The 15,917-nt window shown below is 39.7% G+C and overlaps 1 protein-coding gene across 1 annotated transcript in view; it reads right to left on the bottom strand.

Annotated features, from left to right (window-relative positions):
- Positions 1-12,713, bottom strand: part of PLD5 (phospholipase D family member 5) — a 168,058-nt gene extending 155,345 nt beyond the window's left edge. The window contains exons 1-2 of the mRNA XM_065680165.1: positions 12,656-12,713; positions 11,534-11,719 (exon numbers count right to left, since the gene is read on the bottom strand). Coding sequence (XP_065536237.1) covers positions 11,534-11,719 — 186 coding nt within the window. The 5' untranslated portion in view covers positions 12,656-12,713. The remainder of the gene's footprint in view (positions 1-11,533; positions 11,720-12,655) is intronic.
- Between the last annotated feature and the right edge of the window lie 3,204 nt (positions 12,714-15,917).

Genomic DNA, 15,917 nt, shown 5'->3' with positions numbered 1-15,917 from the left:
CTAGACCCAAAGGAATTGTTGTTGCTCAAGCAATAAATCATGCTAACTGCAAGAGCCTGAAACAGCTTTTGGTGTATTTGTATCTTCTGATGCTCACAGCATCCCAAATAAGCACCAATCACTATTCAGCATCGCAGTTTTGGTATAAGTCACATTCTACAAACAAATCACTCAAAAAATACTTTTGAATTGCAAATAATTTCACAATTACTGGGCTTTCATTCATTAGTGGGGTTTTTTTGTTTGCTTGTTTTAAGCCATTTGTTTTCCAGTTGTATTTCCTTAGAAGCACCTAGTCAGCGGCACCAACCAGGTCATCTTTCTTTATGTAACAGGACTTACGCAAAAGATGCATCTTCTCAGGGAACTAAAAATCACAGATCCAATAGAGGCAACACTGAATATGCTCCATGACATATTGTTTTAAGCAGCACTTATGCACAGGACTTTGTGTGTGACTCTGAATGACTTCTTAACCAGAAAACAGCAAAAGTCAACTCTTCACAAAACATACTGGTTTTCCATGAAAAGATACATGGAGAAATAGCACAGCTTAGCAAATGCTTCAAACTGTGACTGAAGCCATGTATAAATGACATGAAGGATAGGCTCACTATCCTAACTACCATAACTTAGCATTATGAATCCTGTTGAAAACTCAGGGGAAAATATTTTCCATAAAGCATTAAAGAACATAAAGGTCAGTAGATAGCATAGTTTCAATATGAGAGTTTACAGTACCAAACACACTGCTACAGGCCATAAGACAATTCTTTAATAAGCAGGAAGAAGTTACTGAATGTACTGATTTAAGGGAAGAAAGGAAAAAGTGCAATCACTGACTCAGACAACCTTGAAACTTTTTTTTTTTTTTTGAAACTTTTCAACCGTTTTTATCCAGAAGGTAACAGTGAATGGGCAGCAAAGGGTTAGAAATGCACATCAACTTCTGTTTATGAAGAAAGAAATGTCCATCCATCGTACTGCACAGGCTCCTAGAGCTGTTCAGGTCCTAGAGCAAACTGACAGAGCTCTAGACTTAACTTATTCCACTCCATTCATTTTCCAATCTAATTTATGCTGGCTATTTTATCACTGCCCACGAAGAGGCTAAACAAGCCAACTTCTGTCAGCAGCCACCAGAAAGCCACAGGAAGGATGCTGCTTCAGAATTTCTATATGTTCCCTAATCACTTGGGTTTTTTCTTAGTGTTCCAGGAACACTAAGATGTTCATGGGTCCTTGCCAATAAACAACTACGGGAACAAAAACAGAACTTGACAAGAGTCTCCATCTTTATCACAGCCACCAGTCACATTAACGCATATTCTTATATTTGCTCACCTAATTCATTCTCCACAAAAGGCAACACAGTGTGGTTTGGGTTTTCTTGTTTGTTTCCAATTATTATCATTAAAGCAGGTGCACATTTCCACTTCAGTAAGCACAAAATGTAAAAGCAGATGATGCCTCCTACCATTAAAGTCAGATCATATTCCATTTTATGTTTGATTTGATTTCTAGCATGATGGACACTTTCTAATGAGGAACAGAAGTATTCTAATTGGGAGCAAAGAAAGTTTCACACGTAGCTTTGCTTTTCTGAGTTTTCTTTCGTTAGTCTTGGAGGATAACTAAAGTTTCAAATGCACTTGTTTAACTTCCTTCTGTATTCTCCATTCTGAAACATCTGACAGTGAACCTACATAGGGGGCAACTGGTTCTATATAATTTTTTGCATGCTCACACAGGATGTAAGAAACTGTGAAGTCTATCTGTTATACTAGGATGCCTTCCATGTTTTTCATAGCCTGTCACAGATCTTCCCCTGTGTTGACTGCAAGGTGTTCCCAAATAATGCATCCAGTGACCATCCTGATGATCCTGAGACCTAAAGCTCAAGAAAAGGTGAGACAGATTATTCCTGCAACTGCTAGCATTATACATGCACCTTGCTTTTTTGCCCCAAACCCATGACAGCTGAGCTGATCCACAGTCTTCTCTCAAGTACCTCACATACAACTTAAATCCATAGTAGTGAAGTCAACGGAGACTTTACTATGGCTTTGGTACAAGATCAAACAGAAGTATACAAACTGCATTAAGGAAATAGAGTTCAAATCAACTGTCAGCTTTAACACCATTCTCATAAGTAAGTAGGTAGCCTCAGTTGAAGTAATGCCTCAAGTTTGTCCAGAACACTTAATGAATATTCCTTTATTGAAAACCTCCTGCCTAGAAAGGATCAGTCATGGATCAGTCGTGTCCATCAGTAATGGGCAGCAGCACAATTTCTGTAACATGAAAAACTAATGAGAAGTTCCATGTTTACTGTGGCTGGAAGTGCTAAAGATGTTACTAACTTTTACATTCACATTTTTCAAAACAAATACACATCTGCTCATTATGACAAACATTTTACAGCATATACTAGCTTTTAGAGAATCAAGTAAATATTCCTTTACTGTAGTAACAACCGACCATGAAAGTTAAACTGGTCACAATTGCTGTGTCAGCATTGCTCCCCATTTGGTTCTGCTCCAAACAGTTCAAATTACCCTGTGGAAATGCAGGCTATTTAATGTATCAGAATAGCAGGAATTATTCAAATAACTTTTTGTTTTATTAGTAGCAATTCTCAAATACATTAGCTTTTTATTCCATTAAACATTTCATTACAAATGTAAATAGTGAAATACGAATAAGAACAAAAATATAATGACTAGTATTTATGTGCTGGAACAACTATATGAATTATAAAACAAGCTGCTGATTATGTTGACGTCATGCAGTCACAAATGGAATTTACTAAGTTTTTTAAAATTCTTGGTTTTAATAACTAAAATTAATAACACACACAACTGTATTTACCTACAAACACTGCACATAAAGAAGAGATTTTATAGGTTGTGGAAAAATGGAAGAAAATAGACAAATTTGTCCATCTTCAGAGAGCAAGCCAATGAAGTACTGCTAAAAATATCACTCTGATATTTCTCTGTCCAGGGTGAGATTATATCTACACAGTCAAATTACATAATGCATTGATCAGAACAAAAGCAGCCAAATCAAGGAATATTTAGGGTTGGAAAGGACCTTAAGATCACCTAGTTCCAACCCCCATGCCTTGGGCAGGGGCACCTCACACTAAACTATGTCACCCAAGGTTCTGTCCAACCTGGCCTTGAACACTACCAGGAACGGAGCATTTACCACTTCTTTGGACAACCTCTTCCAGTGCCTCACCACCCTCACAGTAAAGAACTTCTTCCTTAGACCTAACCTGAACTTCCCCTGCTTAAGTTTAAACCCGTTACCCCTTGTCCTATTGCTACAACCCCTGATGAAAAGTCCCTCTTCAGCACCCTTGTAGGCCCCTTTCAGATACTGGAAGGTTGCTATGAGGTCTCCACAAAGCTTCTCTTCTCCAGGCTGCACAGCCCCAGCTTTCTTAGGAAGAGACCTTAATGATCCACTAGTTCCAATCCCCTGCCACAGACAGGGACACCTTCCACTAGCCCAGGTTGCTCAAAGTCCCATCCAACCTGGTCTTGAACACTTCTAGGAATGGGGCAGCTACATCTTCCCTGGGCAAAACAAAAAAACACTCTGAAAATACTCAAATCCTATGTTATATGAGGAAAGCCTTAAGTAAAAGATGATCAAGAATTCTGAGGAGCATAACTTGGGGGGGGTGGCAGGAAGTGAATGCTTTGAGGGATAATCATCCAAATAACTTGGGAATAAGAAGTAATTTCTGATTAAATTGATGCACTTCATCAGCACCAATGCATCATTCATTCTCTCTCTTCCTCCTCCTGAAGTTCTGAGGTTCTCTTAATTCCCTGCATATATTTCTTCACTTTTAGCAGAGTGGCCCTTCTGCCCACTAAGGCACAGCAGATAGTCAGACAACCAAAAGAAGACCAGTACTTAAGTCACTTTGATGGAACAGTAGGCTAACTGGCTTCCTTTATAACACTGAAGTCTGGTGGATCTGAAAGTGCCTCAGTCATCAGTAAATGGTTCAACTGCATCCCCACCAGATAAGATAACACCTACGCATACATTCAGTTCACTGTTCCCCCATTCTGGAAACCTGGGCATACAGGTCATGAGCAAGCAGCAGCACAGGTCCCTGTCTTGGCTGATTAGGGGATATGGAACCCAGCATGTACCTACTGCCTAATCTAGATATACCCTCAAATAATCTGTTCTAGTTATCAAGAACTGTGAAGGACAGATTGGAAATAACTTGATTGTCTACTCAGACTATACAATGCTACAGGCAATAGATGAGTGTCAATGCACTGGAAATTTAATTTTTCACTTTTTAGCTCTAACAGCTGTCATCTAGTAATGGAAAATGTAGCAATACAAAAATTCAAAAAAAGCAAAAGCATCCAAATCTCATTTTAAGAAACCTCCTTTCAGATTCTTTCATATGGCAGAGAGAATATTCAGTTTAAGAGGCTATATGCACTTCCCAAGACATTAGCAGGAAACCTTTTTTTTTTTTTTGGGGGGGGGGAGGAGGTTGTTTCTTGTTTGGGGATTTTTTTTTATTTTTTTTTTCTTTGTGGGGTTTTTCTGTTTGTTTTGAGTTTTTGGGGGTTTTGGTGTTTTTTTTTCCTCTCAGTAAGGAACCTATATAGAAGGCCTGGGAATCAGACCTTAAATAATGTTACAAACATAGCAAGGCAAGAAGTAGACTTTCATAAGCACATCCCTCAGGAAAGGTCTCCACTAGGGGAGAAAGATCCAGGAAATCTATTGCCAGCACAAGACTTTGTTAGGAATGATTAAGAGTGTATGAATTCCGATCTTGAATGACAGTGAAGTGGCATTTATTAACCATTGGCATGAGTTGATCTCTTGTTTCCATCTTTGTATAGTCTGGTACAGAGATTTTCACTGCAGTACTTTAACATTCCTTGTTCTGGAATGTATAAGGCCTAAACTAAACAGCCACAGAGACTAGCTTTATTGGGCATCTTCTACAGACAGCAAGTGGTTGCATTTATGACTACGTATTTGATAAGGATAATTTTCCTAGTGTCTTAAGTACTCCTGCTATGCTTAAAAGTCAATGGTTTGCTACAAGAGCAAACCACTGAAGACTTCATTTGTGTACCAGACAAGAAGATTGAGTTGCAAGTTTCTGGAGCTGCTATTTCAAAATCCTTAAACAAGGGTGGTCAATGCTGATAAAAAGAAGGGATGACAGTCGCAAAGGACTAATTTGTATTTTCCGAATTCTGGTAGCATTAGGAAAGGCACAGCAGTGAAAACCACTTTTCCCGTATCTTCACTGAAGTTAGCATCTGGAACAAGCACAGCTTAAGAATTCAGTCTTTTGTTCAGAAACTGTGAAACTTCCTTCCTAAAAAATCTTTAATAGGTTGAATTAAATTTATGTATGCATACATAAATAAATTTTAAGTGCAAGTTTGAAGCTTCAAGTTGCTATGTTTTCTTGTGCAACAACACGAAGCCAGACACTATAAATTAAGTCTGTTACAGTGACTGTGCCTCTCAAACGTTTTAATTTTAGCTTTAGAGATTTGGACTTTCAAAGGAATTTTCCCCAAGTTAGGTCTGTTTGGCCAGTGACAGTAATTGGTGAGCAATCTTCCTGTCTTTATCTCAAGCAACAAGATGTTTTATCTCATTTTCTCCACCTGTCCTGTTGAGAAGGGGGAGGGAGAGAGTGGCTTAGTGGGCATCTGGCAGACAACCAAGGGCAACCCACCACAACTAGAAAGAGAAAAATTAACCATTAGATTTTTTTCACAGTTTGACAATACAAAATTACCTTTATGCATGGTAACTACTGAAATAAGTTATTCTTTCCCCTCCAAATGTCAAGATTTCAAGTTCCCGATATTAAATTTGAAAGAAACAGTTTTGTCTTTTCTGCCCTAAAATGCTATTCAATGTTTTTCCAACACTGTTCAATGAGTTCGGTCCCCTTTTTCCACTTCTATGAACATTTATTTTTCTCTAACTACATTTTTCTAAAAAACATTACTAGTGAAAGACACCTTCAAGGAAAGCAGTATTTCAACAGAAGAATTCCTCCACACACAGTCTGTCAGCACTGAAGCAAACTGTGTGCTACTACTTCAATGAGAACCTCAACACATGCTAGTACCGCTGCTGCAGCAGACACTTCCAAATGTCAGTTGTCTTCTGAGGAAAAGCCAAAGTCCCTCTGCTTAATGGAGTTTGCTACCTTAATTTTAATGATGAAAACTAAATATAGATATCTATCTCCAGGACCAGATTGACATTTGGAATTATTATCTGCAACTATGCCATCAAAAAGTTCTAAATGCTGGAAACCAACTTTTGAACCCTTTGAACTGCCCCCAGTTATGCATCTTCATATATGGTGCACTCTGTTCTTTCTGGTATCCAACTTTATTCCAGATGACAAATTATTTATACTTACTTAATGCAAGAGACACTGTCAACTCATTTAACAACAACAAAAAAAAAAAAAAACAAACAAAAAAAACCAACCCAAAACAACCAACTAACCAACAACAACACAAAACCCCCCCGTATTTGCATTTACTGCAATACAAGGACCATTTCAAGAATGCGTAATGATTTTCTGAATTCTGATTTAGATCCTTTAAGCTGAAGTTGATGGCTCTGTTCAGGAACTGATCTGTCTTCACGGAGTTCCACTCTTGTTACTTGCTTTACAGCAACCTATGTCCATTTTCTTTGTTTACATGTTACAAGTTATAGCTATGCACATGGTATCCTCTGCCATCCTTGGTTATCAAATTCTGAAGCCTATAAATCTGCCCCTTGACTTTTAACACTCATGCTAATTCACATGCAAGAGCAAAATCACAATTTTAAAGTATCCAACAATGTTTTTGTTAACAATTTCCTGTATCATAAGAAGAAATGCAAATTAAAAAAGAGGGAAGAAAAAAAAAGGCTGCCTAAGAGAACTGCTAGTTTTTGAATAATAACAATGCACTGGCAGAACTGGATTTGGGATTTCAACTTCTATAAAGATGTTAAGGCATGAATTAAAGTTATCTTTTATTTCTGATTTGCTCCTGAAGCTCCAAGAAGTAACACAGCCATGCTTGTCGAGCAGTGCTGTAAATTGTCTCAGGCCTAACATCTGCATGTTAGGTATCTGCCTCTGTTGCCACATGATGCTATCCTCCCTCTGCCTCATAACCTGTTCTCTTTGGGTAGCAATGCTGCCAAAAGGAAGAAGTATGCTGACCAGCTGTGTCCCATCAATTGGTCAAGTCAACTCTCGTAACAACAAGAGTACTTAGAATCCAAAAATCTCAATGCTGTCTTTGCTATCAATCAGAACTTACTTAAAAACAAAAGATGATGCAAGAATTATCAATAACTTCCCTAATTACAATAATACTAAAGGTAATGAACTGAGATCTCCAATAAATAAAACTCTTTTGATACCAGGTCTCTCCAAAAAAGTCATAGTCTTGAAGCAGTTTCTTAAAAGAACTTAAAAAATGATTTAACATAAAGAATAATTAAATTTAAAACTCATTACAGAAAGACTTACCACTACATCTTTGAGAAGCAACATCTATATTTGTCATTAAAAACCATAAATATATCTGTTGTAACTTCAAAAGAAATCTGTTCTGCTTTTGATTTAAGTTTTGATTATTTAAAACGAATTCTCCAGAATTCTTTGCTGAGGTACTGGGAAAACAGCTATACAGTACTTGTCATAACGGAAGGATATACAGACATGATGGAGACCCGCTGTAAATTAAACCAGACATCAGTAACTCCCACCAGCTACAGGCTATCAGGTTAGCTACTCTGTCTCCCCATGCCTGCCTCATCCTTTCACCCCCCTCTTAATTCCCATTGCATTTAAAAAGGCAACGCTAGACAAACAAACAAAAAAATACTATGCAAAGGAAACTTTTAAGAGTATTTCATACAACTGTTTTCAACACTTCCAATACCAGGCAAACAACTCCACAAAAAGCACAAGGAACCAGCTGAAGTAGACACATAAATTCTGAGCAATCTCAACTCTGCAGGCATTTCAGCCACAGGTTTGCACCATCACTATGGTCACATCTGCAATGTCAGAATTGCTCACACCTCTAGTTATTTGCTCCATTAAAAAGTACAACACATGAGCTACAGCACACATGTACACTGAGGTAACTTGAGCTAAAATTTCTAATTGACCTATCTTTAAACATTTTACAGCAGATTCATTTTATCTTAAATATGGCGTCCGAGTTCTCAACAAAAAACAGAGGTGAGCTGTGTTCAGATCTTGTGTGGTACAAATTGTGTTACTGCCACTTGGAAAAGATAATCCATGTAAACAATTGGCCAATGAGGAGGCACACTATATAAAGGCCCATTTCAAGAACAATCAATTAGTAAGACGCCAGCAATACATTTCAGATTTTGTCTTCCTCTATGGTCAGTCAATAATTAAGTATTGAACAATTTTTAAAGAAACTGTATTATATTTGTGCATCGAACTTGTTCTGTGCTTTTAGAAGAGATAAGGCAACAGTTGAATTTTGAACTTCTTTACGCACACTCTTCAAAATGAGATCTGTTAAAAAGAAAAAAACCCTAAACTACAAAACTAAAGAGTCCACAACACCAAAACCTACAATTCTGTTGCAAATTTGAGTTCTAGAAACAAACTCTTTGGGTATTTGAGATTTTATTAATATAAAAAAGTTTTAATCAGAACTTTTTTAGCCCCTCAAACTATACCTGGATTACTAAGGCATGTGTCACATGAATAAGTCATAATACTTTAACGAAAGTCAATGTAATATATTTACTGTGGTCTACAAGGATTTACTGGAAGTAGCATACAAAATATAGTAGGCCCAATTTTATCCCAGTTACAACCACACTGAAATCAATGCAAGAAATCATTTCAGTGAAGCAAAAATCAACCCTTCCCCAAGGCCTAAACAGTACATATGAAACTTCAAAATACGTTCGAGCATATCTTGACTTACAGTTACTATATACCCTTCTTCTGCCTGTATCTGTCATTAAGTACCATGAAATTTGTGATGATATACTTTCAAAATCAGTCCATGTATGCCAACTTCTTGTATTTTGATTTTCTTTATTGTTATCAAGTAACATGATTATCTCAAAGGGAGCTGCAATGCCCACAGCAGGGAGGTTGGAACTAGATGATCTTAAGGTCCTTCCTAATCTTAACTATTTTATGATTCTATGTACTCTATCCACCTCATGAAGTTTGTATATTTTCGCTACCCAGTACTGACCATAAGCTATCATATGTCAATGACCAGACCATTTAGAATGATGTATCCCAAATGAATTGGTTTGTCTTTTGGAGTGGAAGAATGGACTGTAGGAAATAATTTATTTGGAAAAAAATACACTCAAAACCCTAGAGATTTGTCTGAAAACAGAAAGCAACAACCTTGGTCCAGAACTATATAACCAAAATGCAATCTAGAAATTAATACATATTTTATTTTCGTTCATTGAGGGCACCTATGCAGAAGCCTGTCTGTTACCACATTCTTGAGTAATGCAATTACCCTAAATCATAAAACCAAAGTAATGTCACATACATACTGTTGGCTTATTTAATATTCTGCAGGGTATTCACAATAGGTATCAATGAAATACCTCACGGGAAACAAGAAATATCCATTTTCTAATTTTCTTTTTCTTTACATTATTCAAATAGATTTTGGGAATAAAAACAACTGGATCAAAGGAGAGGGAAATCCCCAGAAGGACATGCATTCATACCAAACTGATTACAGAAAAAGCTTTTCACACCAGTGATGCAGGGTTATTTATTGTCATAAAATACCAACTTCAGCATAAAAACAAACAAACAACAACATCCCCCCCCCAACCAAACAAGCATAAATTCCACCAACCAAACCACACACAAAATAAGGGTTTTTTTCACTCCTAACAAGTTAATGCCTGTTTTCTTTGGCCATGCTAATATTGGGGTGTGATTAAAAAAAACGGTATCTGAACATGCTAATATTCAGCTACCAGAATAGTAGCTAGCTATCAAACTGCTGACAGGTTACTCTCCCCAATTAAAATTGAAAACCATTCATTTGATGACACATATCAACATGTAACCAGATGTAGCAAAAGCTTGTTACAAAAGCCAAAGCTCATATTTTTGTGTTTTCTATGTTTTAGCTGTGCTGAGATAAAGCACTGACTTTTCTTCTTGGTTCACAACGGGAGAACACTCTGCTTACAAGCTTACTACTGTGAAGCCTTGTTGTTAGTGTGAGGAATCACAAAAACGTGTAAGAAGGCAGACAGGATTCAATACCTTCCTCAACATTCTAAATGTGGTATTTCCAACTGTTCATCAGTTCTAGTAATTTCCCTGGAAGTGTAGACAACTCAAGTTTAAGATTTCACTAACAGGGATAAATACTCAGCAGGTTAGTGGGAAGGGAGACTGATACTCCATGAACAAGTTGGTACAGGAACCTTTTTCAGGTTCCATTTTTAAAGGACCCTACTATGTCATCTAGATTTTTCAGGTAATAAAGGCAATTTATCCTTATAATTAGACCATTTCTATCCAAAGAGATTTCAGGTGGCTGACTTCAAGATGCACAGAAAAATATTTCCTGTTGTACAACATGCCTAAGATTGCAAATTATTTACTAATGTAAAGAATGACAGACTGTTGCATTATGCAAACCCCTCCTTATTCTTTTGCATCCCTGTAAATGCAGCCACTTTCCTGGTTTTATTGTACTGTACACTGTAACAATGGGTTTCACCTAACAAGCTATTCAGAAAACTCTTACACAGTATGCAGGGCATCTCAGCCCATTTCCTTGCTGCTAGAAGTAACATGAAAAATGCTTTCAAACATCATCTGAGACAGGAGTACTTAGAAGCACCTTAAATTCTCATTAAATATTCACTAGGCCTGTCCACAGTATCAGTTTTATTGTGGTCCCAAACACAGTTAAGTCATGTACTGCTGCTGCAGGAATCGATGTCTTGAAGGAAATCTCCTCTCCCCCACACAGACTGAGTATTTTCAAAGTCTCATGCATGAAGAAGAAAAAGAAAGGGGGGAGAGAAATCACAGCTAGAATTTAAAAAAATTATTTTCTTTTAGCAATTCTAGACCTACATTATAATCACCGTGAGATAAATGCTCTAACCTCCATCTGCACCATCCCAATCTTTCTCCTCCCACATCAGTGCTGAATTTGCAGAACAGAAGAATGAATAAACTGAGAACATTAAAAAAATATTTTGGTTAGGAAGACTTGCATGTGGTTTGACAACAGCACTGACATCTTATTTATGTCAGATTTGACTAGGCTGGGACCTCTAAGTAGCTCCTTTCTCCACCTTTTGGGAAATGCCATGCCCAATTACTGGAGCAACACTTCTGGAGTCCAAGCTGATGGAGAGGTAGCATAAGAGAGTACCTAGACAGAGATCTAAAAAGAAAACAAAGGGAGGAAAATAGAAGCTGGCTTACGTGCTCCAGTTTGTCTTTCCTCCTCAACCAGACACTGGCACTGTAGTCCTGCTGCTTGACAGTGCTGTAGAAGTTCGCACCTACTCTGGTGAGGCTTGGGGAAGGCTCTCTGGGTCTGCTCTTCAGCCTCATCTGCTCGAAGCCCTCATGGGGGGATGAGGAGAGCCAGTCATGCCTGACTTCCATCTTGACATGACAAGGCAAAGTCCAAAGAAAAAAATCAGAAGAAAACAAGAAATTGAGAAGCACTAGATGAAGAGGGTCCAGAAAAGAACAAGATGGGGGAAGAAGAAAGAGAGGCAAAGCAAAAACGCCCCCAAAAACACAAAACGGGAAGAGAAAGGGAAGAAAAAGAGAAATAACAAGGTAGGAGGAGTGGAGGGAGAAGAAAAGGCTGCAGGTACGAGAGAGGAGCAGGCTGAGAGATGAAAGAGGAAAAAAGAAGACGCTCCAAGATGCCGCTACGCGTTGCCCTCGCCTCCAGCAAGCTGCAGCCCAGGACCGACGCAGCGGGACGCGGCTGCTCGCGGCTCTGCCCGGGACGGAGGTGCGGCCCCGCACAGGCAGCGGCCAGGCCGGGCGGGGCTGCTGCCGCCCGCCCGCCTGCAGGTTGGCGCAGTGGAGGGGCCACCGCCCGCCCGGGGATGAAGCCGGCTCCTCCCCCGGCTCCCCCTCCTCGGCAGCCACCTTCGGGGAAGCGGAAAGCAGCACTGAAGAGCCCCGCTATTGCCGCTAGGAGCACGGCTGCCACCGCCTCCTGGGGGCAGGAGGCTCCCCACGCCCGTGGGGAAGTTCTCTCGTCCCGAAGGATGCCAACCCGCTCCCCGGACCCCGCCGCGGGGCTCGGCGGCCGGCTGCCCCTCCGTCTGCTGGAAGCCTTTGTCCGAGCTCCCCGCAGCGGGGGCTCCCGGAGCCCCGCCATCCTGCCCTGCCCGGGGAGAGATGCACCCCTCGCCGCCGCCCGAACCTGCCGCCGTAAGCGGGAGGTGCGGGGCTGGAGGCCACCTATCTCCGTCGCCCCCGTTTCTCCCTTCCTGGGCAGGGGCTCCCGGCGCTCTGGAGCGTAACCAGACCAAGCTGACGGTTCCTCCCCCGCCCGGAGCAGCCAGAAGCACACTTCACCTGGTCAGGGGGCGAAAGCGTCAGGCCCCGGGAAGCAGGAGCCTCGGGTCCAGGTCCTGCCTGGAAGCCCTCAGCTTCTGCAGAGGCTCAGCTAGCGCCAGACCTCAGAAATAAAATCGCTTCTGTGGTCCCGGCGGGACAATGTCGCTGGAATGCCCACACCCCTCGTTACCTGACACCCAGGTAGTGCTCTCCTAAAATAAGACGTTTTGGGGTGGTTTCTATAGTCCACTACCATCTCTTGTAATGAAGTTGGTTTGTGTTGCTATTTAGCTCAAACTTGTCTCAGCAGGGGGGGAAAGAAAAATAATCTTTCCTTTTTCATGCTATGAAAAGCCACCTCGCTTATTGCCCACACACTCTGCAAAGCTATATTAGGCACAGATAAGAAAACTTTCTTGCGTAGCACCAAGAAATAATTATTGGAGCTCAGAACCACATTTCATTTTCTGGTGAATATTTACTGGCAGGCAGTCTGTAGTTTGCCAGAGACATAAACTGATGTAGCGCAATCTGTAGTTTTCCAGAGACATAAACTGATGTAGCTACTCAGATACTGAAAGTCTGCACTTGAATCCAGGTCAGTGAAAATAGCCTTTGAATGGTAAAACAGTTCATTCAGACTGGTTGGTAAGAACATTATGAAAGAACTCTCTGCTAACCACCTCATCTGGAGTGAGCTACACTTCCACCTGAAGTAAGATTTAAGGTATCATTATGTTTGGGCTCAAGGTATATTGCTACAAAAAATAATTCAGAAACCAGACAGATAATGAAAGTTTTCCTTTCAAAATTCTAAGGATAAAGGCAAAACTCACATCACTCCTCATAAGTGAGAATTATTATTAAGATGCAATACTGCTATCTTTACAAAATGTTGCAAAAATAAACTGAACAGTAATGGGGATTTGGTAGGGACATGAAGTACAGCATTCTCCCCCCAAAAAGGTAATTTTATAATATTTACCTGAAATCTACCAAAAAAAAATCCCCAAAACACTCTGAAAGTGTAACAAAATAGCAACAAGACCCATGAAAGTAAATCCTTTTTACTTGCCAACATAAAAAACTTGCAGCATTCTTGCTAATAACTTCCCCTCTAATTTCTTCAATTGGTAGTGTAAATCCAGGTATTTCTGTTATCGTCAATACGTTCTCATAACACCTGGAGCAAAAATTAGGACCGTGTGACTGCATGCAGGACACACCTGAAGGCACTGAGATTTAATGTATGGCATGTCACAGCTGCAGTAGTTTTAAGCTCAGACAGAATAACGTGATTAAAAGTTCTGCTGAACTGAACTTTAGCTGCAGATGCCCATTTATGAATTGTATATGCTTATAGATGCACCTACTGCCAAAGGATTGGTATACATACAGATATTCAGTCAAAAAGAAGAAAAGAAAAAGCCTCTGAGTTTCTTCATGTGCTGTAAGGGCAGCCTGCTTTATGCTGGTTTTGCATAAGAAGTTTCACATTGTTCCTATAGCAGTATAAAGCACTTCAACCTTTTCCTTATTCCTCTGGGCTTTCTTGTTCATGCTGCTTGCAAGTATTAAAAAAAAAAAAAGAAATTAAAAAACACCACAAGAAAAGTTTCTTGTAGTGCTCTGTAGTTGCCACCTGCTTTCCTCCCCATTCCTTAATCCTATGACAGACTGGAATCAAGATGCCACTGTACTTCAGTACAATATGTTGTCCCATTCCTCCATGTATGTCATCTTTTCTTGGGAATAAGGTTTAGAGTCGGAAAACATAGCCTAAAGATTATAATTTTTTGTGTTTTCATAAAATTTTACTCAGGCAAAACAAGAAGCTATGAATACAAAGTCAGTCCCTAGCAAATTCATAGCCATTAATCTAATTTAAAAAGAGTTAAAGACCTATTTGCTAGATTTTCTTTTCCAGCTTATTTCTAGTTTGGACATATGCAAGAGAACAAGTTTGTTCAAGCCACAACCACAAGCATATCAACCAGCTTAATTCAGAGATAGCTCAACTCATTAATATTCCATCAGTTCTGTAGTAGGCCAGCAATTCCAGTTGGCTGTATGCACTGGATTAAATAGCTGTCTTTCTCTTCCATGCAATTTTCAGAATTATCCAAACACCTGCTCCCATCAAGGCCCTTTCCTTCCATAGCCAGATGACTACAGCAGCAAGGAAGACTGAAAATACAAATATTAACCTTACGTTGTTAGCAATAGATGCACGTCATGCATATCATTACATGATTTTACTTTACCATGGTTCATGCTACACTCTTCACTAATTCACTGCCAATTTTAACATCAAAACTTGGAGAAATTCCTTCTAAGGCAATCTACAGAACTTTCCATTTTCTGTACCGATGGGGTGAATGCTGTAGGGGGCAGGGTAACCTCAGGCCGACGTGAAGATAATCAGATGTAAGTAGAAACGTAGGGCTACAATATATTTACTTAAAATAAAATAAATATACAAATAAATTAAAAAAAAAAAAACCCAGCTTATTTTTCTTCCAAAAACTTGCCCAGACAAGTTTTAAGGGAACTTATTCCTGTGCTCCAGCTAAGTTTTTTATATTAAGGGGTTCTTAGCAATACAGCATACGTATAAGAACATTAGACCTTTTACCAACAAATGGCATATACCTAGAAATACAAAAAATTTCTATAGCAAGACCTTATTATGGCTGGATAACTAATATACACACATGTATGCACTTGCAATAGAACCATAGAACGGTTTGGGTTGGAAAGGAATTTAACATCATCTATTTCCAACCCCCGTGCCATGGACAAGGACACCTCCCACTAGACTAGGTAATAGATTTAAGGTTTCCTTACAAAGTATTAATTTATGCTGCAGAGCTGGCCTGCACACAAGCCATGGCCCACATTTTAGAATGTACTACACCTGACTGTACCAGCAGGTAGCAGTTGCCTGCAGGCTTCAACTGTTGTCCAGTCAGAGGGCTGTGCCTGCCAGTGCAGCCTCAATAGCAGCACTGTGCCTGGCAGACAGGCAGAAGGTAACTGCCCCCTTCTTGCCCAGCTCAGCTGAACTTGCTTTCCCATCTAGAAATTGTCAAGGTTCAGGTAGGGTGATCTTTGTAACATCCCCAAAACACTGGCATGTCCCAGACTAAATTACCAGTTTTTCAAACAACTTTAGAATTACCAAACCACCAGCTCCTGCTTAGCCACCCAAATTATAGCAACCTACAAATTAAAAACCCACGGCAGCAGTCTCTTTGCTCTCTGCTGACAGGCTTGCCAT

The sequence above is a fragment of the Lathamus discolor genome, chromosome 5 (genome assembly GCF_037157495.1).
Source record: "Lathamus discolor isolate bLatDis1 chromosome 5, bLatDis1.hap1, whole genome shotgun sequence".
NCBI lineage: Eukaryota > Metazoa > Chordata > Aves > Psittaciformes > Psittacidae > Lathamus > Lathamus discolor.
This window is presented reverse-complemented; position numbering and strand designations above follow the sequence as displayed.